The following is a 10,019-nucleotide window of genomic DNA, read 5'->3' on the forward strand; positions in this document are numbered from 1 at the left end:
TGCTCAGTCCAGGGTAATCCTGATGTTATATTCACACTGCTCTGCTGCAGCTGAGGAAAACCTGTGTGTCTAGAGAGAAGGGAAAAAATCTCCTCAGTGGGAGCCACAGAGGCTGAAAACTAACAACACAAAAAGCATCAGCGCTCTGGGCTGGTCCCTGCATGGGGCAGGCCCCCAGCGCTCAGCCCACGAATTCCCAGGGAGACTTCTAGAGCCATGAAAGAGCGACCCGAGTGAGCGGTTCCCCTGCACGCCCCGGGCGTCCCGGAGCCAGGGCTGGGCAAGCGGGGATGGGGAAGGACAGACAGACACCAGCCAGGGCTCGGGTGGGCGGCACGTTCACATGGGGTAATTGAGAACGACGTCCTGCTTGGCCAGCTCGAGCAACATGGGGTCGTCGAAGAATTTGCTGATGCTCACGTCCTCGCTCAAGCCCTGTGGGGTAAATCGCAAAGCCAGAGTTATTCTTCTGGTAGCCGACATGGCAAAGATCCCACCAAAAAGCCTTGGTGGCCTGCAGCAAGATAAAATTTTCAGGCTCCAGGGAAGGCAGGAGATGCTTCTCAGCAGCTTGAAGACATCCAACAAGTCCTCAGGAAGCTGCAAACGTGTAGTTGCTGCTGCTGAGCGTATCTACCAGCTCACTGCCCTCCCAAAGGGCACCTTCCTCCCCCCTGCGGTGCCAGGAGCCCCTCCAACCCCTCAGTCCAGCTCACCAAACCAGCCCAGAAAACAGATGCTGCTTTTCCCACAGGACAAACGCTAAACCAGGCCATCAACGTGTCAGACGGGCTGGGGAGAGAGCGGGGCTCAGCAGATGCCGCAGGACCCTGCTTTTGGCCAGAGTCGCTGCCAGAAGAGTCACTCATGGGACCATCACAGGCCCCAACAGGAAGCACGGGGAGAGCAAGAATGAGGGAAGTCCTGAGGCCCGAAGGACATCGGTCCACTCTGGGAACACAGCAGGGACGTGGCAAGGGACAACACTGCAAGAGCTCAGCTGCTGGTACGGATGGACTGAGGGATGCTAACGGGGATTTACTCCCAGACATACCTTCCTACGCCTGGTCTTGATCATGAACTCTCTGGCCAGATGCGGGGCTGGCTGGGGCTCCAGGGGTCGGATGACGATGCTCTTGTCCAAGGGGTCACCGGGCACAATCTGAAACACAGGGCCAGGATGTGAGAGCGATGCTGGAGGCTGGGTCAACCTCGTGGAGACCCCCAACTGCAAAACGGGAAACACCCCTGGGCCCTGCGGACACTCCCAGGCTTGGTGTGACAGCCCCAGCACCCCATCTGTTCTCCTGGCACAGAAAAACCGTCACGTCTCTGGTGATCACGCCCGCAAGAAGTCATCAATACGGTGTTGACAAACCAAGCCAAGAACACGTCCCACCTTCCCCACGTGCTGGTGTACCGCGGGACCTCGAAAAACCTGCCAAGCAGAACGACCCACGTGGGTCCGGCAGCGCAACCCTCTTGAGAAATCAGGCACGTTTCTTCTCTTCAGAGCTAAGCCCCGGGCTTTCGCGTCGTGACCTTTAAAGCCAGCTCTGGGGGCTGAGGCTGCTGCTCTCACCTGGCGGTACCACAAGCAGCTGTGCACCTCACAGTGGTAGCTCCCAAGAGACCGGGTTTGCCCCAGACACACAAGTTGCCAGAAGACAGTATTTTGTCCCAAATTCTGTTTTCCATCTGATAAAAAGCCTTCTCCGAGTGGCAAAGCTGAAGTGCAGCAACTTGTGTTTTCCAGACCAGCAAGTCCAAGTCCTGCTCCAAGACTTCTGCTCCCCAAGTGCACCCAAACAGCTTCCCTCCTCCTGGGCGAGGATGTCCTCTCTCCAGGCACCGACAGACCCTTCAGCTCAGCGAGCAGCACCACTCGCCACTCCCTTGCTGGGGCAAAAGGGGATGAGACTTGGAACAAAGCCATTGGCTTCTGGCAGACACTTAACTGCTCGTCTACAAAGCCTCTCCAACTTGAGATCCTTTGAGGGTGTTCTCCAGAGAAGTTGTGCTGCCCTGTGTGAGCCGTGGCACCGAGCTCTCCTGAGAGCACCGACCTGGTGCCTGATCCCACCAGGTCCCTCGTTCCCGTCTCACCAGGGCACAGACTCACCTGCCAGTGGTGGAAGACAGAGAGCGAGAAGGCTTGTCCCTGCGTGTGGGTCCTCAAGTCTGTCTCAAACCCGAACGAGTCAATGGCCGGGATGAAGGCTTTGATGGTGTAGAGAGGAGAGCCTGGGATTGGAGCATCTTGCGTCACGTGGCCTCTGCCAAAACGTCAAAAGATTTGTCTTCTTATACGACACAAAACCATAGAATTGTTTGACTTGGAAGGGATCTTAAAGACCATCTCATTCCAAGCCCGGGCCACAGGCAGGGACCCCTCCCACCAGCCCAGGTCACTCCGAGCCCCGTCCAACCTGGCCTTGGGCACTGCCAGGGGAGATGGCTTCCACAGCTTCTCTGGGAAACCTCCTCATGGTAAAGAATTTCTTCCTAATGTCTCATCTAAATCTATTCTCTTCCAGTTTGAAACCATCATGTCTTGTCCTATCCCTACACTCCCTGATCAAGAGCTCCTCTCCAGCTTTCCTGCAGCCCCTTCAGGCACAGGGAGGCCGCTGTAAGGTCTTCCCAGGGCCTTTTCTTCTCCAGGCTGAACTGCCCCAATTCTCTCAGCCTGCCCTTACAGAAGAGGTGCTCCAGCCCTCTGATCATCTTTGTGGCCTCCTCTGGACTCAGCCAAGCCGGTCCACGTCCTTCTTACACTGGGAGCCCCAGAGCTGAACTGCAGGTGGAGTCTCACATCCCTCTACACATTCTCCTCTCTGATGCTCAGGAAGAACCAGGCACCAACCAAAGGCTGCGCGGGATCCCGGACATCCCCTCCCCACACAGCACAAGGACTGGGATCACTCAAGGAAGCTCTCAGCTGTCAACTTCGTACACATTTCACCCTCTCCCCTTGCTTTACAAGGGGACTGTGAGCATCTCCGGCAACCCAGACCCCAAGTGAGCAGTTGCTGCTTTGCAAGCCCGAGGCAACGGCAGCCGGTCAGAGCAGCTCACCTCCGCCTGGCCAGCACCGTGTACACCGCAGACACACAGTCCGCAGGAGCTTGCACCTCCACGAAGTAGTAGGGCTCCATCAAGCGAGGCGTGGCCTGTGAGGAGAAAGGGACACAAGCTACTGAGCCTCCAGCAGCGCCAACACAATTTGGTGCAAGTCAGTAACTGTGTTTTGGTCAAATATGGCACGTGACTGGGGAGGAAAGGGTTCTTGCTGCCCCATGCTGCACAAACCGATGTCAAACCATTGCTGAAAGGAGCTTTTCTCCTCCTGGCCATGAGTCATATGCTTCCCTCTCCCCCACGCCCACCCTTCCCAGCAAGCCAAACAGTAGCGAAAAGGGAAGACGGAGCAGATGCACGCAAGTTTCCAGCCAGACTGGAACGTGATCGCTTGTGAAACCCGTCTGCCAGCCCACAAGGGTGCTGGAACCATTAATGGATGAACGAGTCAGTTTAAACCGACATCTCTGGGGCAGATCACGTGGCACACATGCAGCCGGCATGAGCTGGAGCCCACAGGAGCCAGCACAGCATGAGGTTTGGTCTTTGTCACACACAACGTGGGTCCTCACCATCAGGAAAGCGGAATAGACGACTCTCCGGGCCGTCGGGATGATCTGTCCTCCACCACGGTGCAAGGGCTCCTGAGCGATCACTGCATCCAGAATCTTAAACTTCACGTTGCGGATCACTGGAGAAGGGCAGAAACGACAACGAGTGACCCGAGGGCGGATGTTCTCTGCCACACCAGCACCAACCCTGCCTCCCCGAGCACACAGCAAACACGCAAAGATCAGAGGAAATTCTCCTAAATTTAATTCCACTCCGTATTGAGGACAAAATAATTCAGCAGTTTATCTTGCAGGGAGCTCAGCAGTTTGCCCCTGAACCGTATGAGTAGAACCAAGGTCTGGAGGAGCCAGGTTGCCAGCTAATGGGCCCTGGTTTGTACAGAGATGGCCAGTGCCAGCCCTGCCTCCCTTGCCACCCATCCCCAGAGCTGCGGTGCAAGAAGGGAACTGGCCACTGCACCAGCAATATCACTTGAATGCTTAGAGATAGAAGAATTTAATTGATCTTATGAGCTCGGCTTCTCCACGGGTCCTACTTACATTCATCACAGAGGGGCCCTTCCCTGGTCCCCCACTGAAAGCCCTGCACGATGCTGTCCTTCACAGAGCCCAGCAGTGACTTGTCCACCTGCAGACAGACAGACAGACAGACAGACTGCTTCAGAGGCCAAATCTGCGTCACGAGTCAGCATCAGACTCCCAGCATTTAAAAACCAGTTCCTAGAAGCACAGCAATGTCCTCTGATACCCCAATGTCCATTCCTCCCTCTCACAGCTCAGGAGCATCATCTTCAGAGTTTGACATCTAGAGTTATAAGTTAGAAGAGTCCCTGTTTTGGTAATCCTCAAAGGCAGGCCGCCTAGTTGTCGATTTTGAGGGCATTGGCCTCAAACAGCAACGCCTGAAACACAAGCGATGATTTGCTAGCCAGGGTAGGAGCACAGTGGAGGAAGATCTGAGACCTGGCAAAGCAGCGAGCACTCCAACAGCTTTAGGACCTTGCTGCAGGTTCTGGAAGGAGCAGTCACCTCTTGGCACCACAGGACAAACACTTCACTGAAACATAACCCTCTGCTTCTGTCTCTCACCTCTGAGGGCAGCGTATCGTCTACCAGGATGTTTGGGCCGGTGGCATCCGGTCCAAAGGCCCAGATGGAACGGGCAGCCAGCAAATCCCAGTCATATTTGGTCTGGAAGAATTCACCCAGCTTCTTCCTGATAGAAGAGAAAGTAAAGAAAATTTAGGAAACAAGTATCTGAGCTGCACTCACAACATATTTATGAGCATGTTCCTTTGAGGCATGAAATGACTTCGTTTTTTTTACCTGGAGCAACTCATCTGCTGGGCAGGGATGCTCATGGACCAGCCGGTACCAATATTGGACCCAGGATCCCTGCCCCGAGGCTGCTGGCAGATGCACCTTGCAAATCCCCACATTCCCTTTTTCCCCCTCAATTATATGCTTCTAGAAGGATTCCTCTTCTCCCCAGATGGGTCGTACCTGTTCCACGTTATCTGAACCACTTCATTTTCAATGTCCTCGGCAAGTCCCTTCTCCAGGGGCTCGGCAATCATCGTGATCTTGTTCCTGAGATGAGAGACGGCTGCAATTAGTCCGCGGAATGATGGAAATGGGAGTAATTGGCAGGACCTCAGGGACTCCGCGCTGCCTCGAACGCAGCCAGGGAGACGAAGGCGTCTGTGTCCTTCGCTGTTACCGTCTTGCTTGTAAGAACAGCCCAGGCACTTAACGAACGCTCTCCGATGTCTGCTCATCTCCAGGAGCAGATTGCCAAGGGACAGTGAGGCTCCGTCCCTCCTGCCAGGCGTCCAGCACTTGTCTGGGCTGCAGGAGGAAGCCCGTGGGGCCAGGCAAGAAGCCTCCACCAGAGCCTGTACTTGCCGTGTCCCACACACGGGATGTTGTTGCCTTGGAGAACCCCATCAATGCAAGGAACCTGCCCCCCAGGCAGGTCACACCATGAGGCCAGCAGTTCAAACAAGACTGGAACCAAAGCAAGGCCGCCAACGATGGAGAGACTACACTACGATAAAGCAGGGTGAGAAGAACCAGAAGGCACAAGGGAACACAGGAAAGCTCTTTTCGGCATATGGCGTATCATGATTTCCCTGAAAATTCAGGTATTAAAATGTCCTGTGCCCTCAGATTTCACCCTGGTTATTCAGCTCATGGACCCTCACAGGTCTGCCCCTTTCCAACACGTGGATCTCATGTTGCACTGCAGGGAGGACCAGGCTGTAAGGATCCAACGCATTGCCAGAAAGGAAAAACATCCCTTTCAAGACAAAGAATGGATACAAGAAGACAAAGCATTTGCTCATGAAACATTTGGGGAATTACCAAAGGCAGCACTGGGCTCTGGGATCTCCATACATTTCCTAGTCTTGGAAACACCATAACCCTGCTGAGAAGGCGTTAAATTGAGCTAAAGGAAAGGAGAGATGTGAATCTGTCTTCATTCCCTCCATGCTACAAACATCCCTGGGACTCAAGCACATTATCGAGATGCTCAGCAGAGCCATCAACTCTGGCAACGAGCCCCAGGTGTGGACAAGAGCCACCACGAACAGACCCCCTGCAGGGTATGAAATCTAGTCTCCAGTGAACCCCCGCATCGGCTTCGTCTCCAGGACACGGCTCGCTCACGGGCTCTTACTTCTTGTTGGGGGTCTCAGCAAAGCACTTTAGGGAGGACGTTTCCACCACTGTCTCGCAGAATGTCACAACCGGATCGGCGACCTGGAAAGATGCCAGCAGGTTTCTAAGGTGTTCGAGTACCTTCCTTGCTTTCAAAAAGACCGTTTGAACCCTTGAACACGTACAGGAAAGAGCTGGTTCACCTGCCAGCGGTTTTGCTCAGCTTTGCATACGAAGCACAGAGGCATGCACCGACAGCTTTACTAATTCCTTCACTCAAACAAGACAGGAACATTTAAACTTAATACCAGGTACGAAGAACTCTGCTCCATTTATTTATTTGATGCTAACCAGGCACTGGCAGAAGTGCAGGAAAAGGCTGGAATATTCTCACACGCACCTCTCCAAGACAATTTTCAGGTTCCCGATCACATTTGGGTGACAGAGTCGGGCTGCAAGACTTACTTTTACACCCCAACAGCCTTTTTTGTGTTGTTTTGTTTTTGTTTTTGTTTTTTCTTGTAAAAAGATCTGACAAAACCCACACTGCAGATTCGGCTAGGTTTTTTCTCCCATCCTTGTGCAACAGAGCAACAAAACCTACTCCCCAGCTGGGAAAATTCCTCTCTGGGTTCCTCACCTTGATATCAATCTCTGAATACATCTTCCGGAGATCGTGCATCACACAATCCAGGTAGAGCTCCCCCGTCCCCAGGATCACGTGTTCTCCAGACTCTTCCACCTGAAAGGTAAGAGAAGGGCTCAACTGGTGGCATCACCACCGGTCCTCGCCTCTGGGGCTCCTACACAAGCCTGAGGAAGCACCAGCTTGAAATAAATTGCTCAGGCTTTCCCCAAGGAAAGATCCCGCAGCCTTCTCCAGCCGAAAACGCGGATGTGCTCTGCAGAAAGCCGCTTCCCCAGCACAGTGAGGTGTGTGGTTTTCTGCCAGTTTTACAGTTTTCTGCTCTTTCCCCACAATTTATGAGATCAACCGCGCAACAAAGCAATTGATGGTAAAAAAATGACGATTTTTAAGATCAGCCTACGAGGCAGCTCAGAGCAGGAGCTGAAAGCAGCCAAACGTACACCCGAAATACCTTCGTAGTTAGCGAGGGGTAACTCTTGTTGACTTTGCGGAGACCATCTAACATCTTGGGCAGCTCCGAGGGGTTGACCGGCTCTACGGCTATTTTGATAACAGAGGTGGTGTTGAACTTCAAAGGACGGAAGATCTGAGCCTGAAACCAGGTGAGGACAAAGAGCTGAAACTCCCCAACGCTCAACAGCCGCTGAAGCTAGATGCAGCATTTGAAGCTCTTCTCTTTCCGTCAGCGGCTCTTGTGCCCCAGCCCCGCGGCAGAGCCGAGGTTTCTTTAACCTCACCACTGGAGTTTTTGGGATGCGCTCCATCCCCTTGCCTCCCTGTAAGGCCAAGCGATCCAAGCTTTGCCCAGTACCTCCTCGTTGCCTCGAGGCTCCGTGACGGTTGCAGTCTTCACGATGGGCTGATCCACTCCTTCTATCAGCACCCAGTTGCCAGCAGGAACTCGATTTACCTCGATGTGATACCTAAAACCAGAAGAGAATTGCTGCGGCGCTCGCCACTGCCGGCCCCGGGCCCTGGCAGCAAGGACCCCAGGGCGCCTCCTCTCCCAAACACGTCGCCAGAGCTTTCCGTACCTCGCAACCGAGATCCAGAGGCGTCCGACGGTGCAGATCTGGGAATCCTCCTCATCTTCCAGGGTGTAGTTTTCTCCAAGGACTTTCACAGGTTGCCCAGCATGGATGGTACCACTGAGCACTCTGCCAAAGGCGTGGAACTGCACGCCGTCGTCCGTGCTGTACATTTTTGTGGTGTGACACATCAGCGGACCCTTCCCGTGAGAGAGAGACAGAGAGAAACAGAGAAAGAGAGGGATAAGCCTCTTTCAAAATGCAGTCAAGAAACAGGCACAGAGCCTGTAGGACGCGTGGATATGAATTTAGAAATAATTCTTTTGACTTGCCAAATCTTTCATTTGCTTCCCCTGGAAGCCTTGCATCTCCCTGCCCTTTACAGAGACCCCTGGAACGATTTTGGTAGATCTTTCTGGAGCTCTCCTCCCTCCTCTTGTGGAGCAGTAAATAGCGGTTGGGACTAAGCCAGGAGAAGAAATGTCATCTGCTGGCCTGCAAACCAGCTCAGGGCAGAGCACCCAAGCCTCCACAAATCCCGTAAGGTCACTCCACAACCGGTGATCTGGTGGCAGTCACCAGCGCAGGGTTTCGTGCGGGCAACCACAACTCATTAAAATAAGCGATTCGGTTTCTCTCCAGGCACGGGAGCGAAAGTCACGGGCGAATTTCTCCCCAAGCTGCTGGCTGGCGTTGGTGGCTCTAGACAACTCTGAGTGACAGCTCAGTACAAGCTGTTTGAGGAGGATGGTTTTCGCAAGGGCTTCGATATGAAAGGTGCTGACTAACTAATGTAGGGCTATTTTTACCAGCACGGTTCAGCTCAGTTTTCTGAGAGTTTGGAGAGAGACTCAAACTTCGAGAAAAAGGGACAAGGCGGCAGCAAAAGGACACAAAATCTCCCTGCAGTTCCCATGTGCTCTGAAGTCCTGACCTAGTCCTGTTCTGCTCTGAACACTGTCAAACAATTCCCTCTCTCAAGGGCTGCCCTGGCAGGCAGTTAAAGTTTCTCGGAGTGAAGAGATTTGTTTCAGCATCGGATGAGAGGTTTCAAAATGCTGGAAGTCAAATCTGTGCAGATGGCTGTCTAGGAGGCAGCTGCCCTGTCACGGCAGCGAAAAGCGAGCGCGTTCGCCAGGCTTCTGGACACTTGGAGCAGAGAGGAAAAAAAAAAAGTTTCCTTACATCTGGGTCGCATTCGCTCATAGCTTCCCCTAGATCAGAGTCGACGCCACCGGTGTAGGTATGCTCGATTTTCGTCTTGGCTCCCACCTTCGGGGAGGGGATGTGCTGCACACACATGTCCACAAAGCCTGGAAAATTAATACCGGGTGAGAACAGGATTAAGCAGAGCGGAGGGAAGAAACGGACTCTGATAAACACAGAGCAAAACTGTTCTGACTGCGGCTCACCCACAGCAATGGGGAAGACGCGAGCAGTGTCTCAAGCCGCCCTTCGGGCGAACAGTTTAATGTTTTATATTTGGAAAGCGGAGAAGAGATGAGCAAGTGAGTGCCCTGTGGCTGTAAGGCAGCTCTTAATTCTGTTGGGGTGAGACCAGGATAGCGGGAAGCTCGTGGAGGTGAAGATAAACAGCGTTTACCTGTGAATTCCCCAAAGAACTTCTTGCAGACAAGCCGCAGGAGGGGCCGAATGTTCAGTTTTAATTCCTCTTTGGTCAGGTGGATGCCAAGTTCATCCAAAGTCCTGGGCAGGGTCGTGTCCACGTCCCCCACCACCTGCAAGACAACAAGCACCGCTCTCAGCTTTGCTGCGGGGGATGGCCCAAGCCAGTCACCCCCTGGTGCAGCTTCACCCACCGGCCACCACTCTCAGGGCTCTTGGCTTGCGCTGGTTCAGAGTAGCCACGAGAACTGTCTGTCTGCTTCAAACCACCACAGAACCACAGAATGTTCGGGGTTGGAAGGGACCTCCAGAGCTCACCCAGTGCCACCCCCTGCCAGAGCAGGGTCACCCAGGGCAGCCCCACAGGAACGCGTCCAGGCGGGTTGGAAAGTCTCCAGAGCA

General features: G+C 53.7%; 1 protein-coding gene across 1 annotated transcript in view; it reads right to left on the reverse strand.

Annotated features, from left to right (window-relative positions):
• Nucleotides 1–339: 339 nt before the first annotated feature.
• Nucleotides 340–10,019, reverse strand: part of EFTUD2 (elongation factor Tu GTP binding domain containing 2) — a gene marked incomplete at its 5' end in the record, with an annotated part of 19,697 nt that continues 10,017 nt past the window's right edge. The window contains 15 exons of the mRNA XM_009871907.1: nt 340–435; nt 1,055–1,162; nt 2,123–2,276; nt 3,079–3,173; nt 3,654–3,772; nt 4,194–4,281; nt 4,743–4,869; nt 5,157–5,243; nt 6,334–6,416; nt 6,955–7,056; nt 7,415–7,555; nt 7,775–7,886; nt 7,998–8,191; nt 9,177–9,304; nt 9,595–9,730. Coding sequence (XP_009870209.1) covers nt 340–435; nt 1,055–1,162; nt 2,123–2,276; nt 3,079–3,173; nt 3,654–3,772; nt 4,194–4,281; nt 4,743–4,869; nt 5,157–5,243; nt 6,334–6,416; nt 6,955–7,056; nt 7,415–7,555; nt 7,775–7,886; nt 7,998–8,191; nt 9,177–9,304; nt 9,595–9,730 — 1,770 coding nt within the window. The remainder of the gene's footprint in view (nt 436–1,054; nt 1,163–2,122; nt 2,277–3,078; nt 3,174–3,653; nt 3,773–4,193; nt 4,282–4,742; nt 4,870–5,156; nt 5,244–6,333; nt 6,417–6,954; nt 7,057–7,414; nt 7,556–7,774; nt 7,887–7,997; nt 8,192–9,176; nt 9,305–9,594; nt 9,731–10,019) is intronic.

The sequence above is a fragment of the Apaloderma vittatum genome, unplaced genomic scaffold (genome assembly GCF_000703405.1).
Source record: "Apaloderma vittatum isolate BGI_N311 unplaced genomic scaffold, ASM70340v1 scaffold33870, whole genome shotgun sequence".
Classification (NCBI taxonomy): domain Eukaryota; kingdom Metazoa; phylum Chordata; class Aves; order Trogoniformes; family Trogonidae; genus Apaloderma; species Apaloderma vittatum.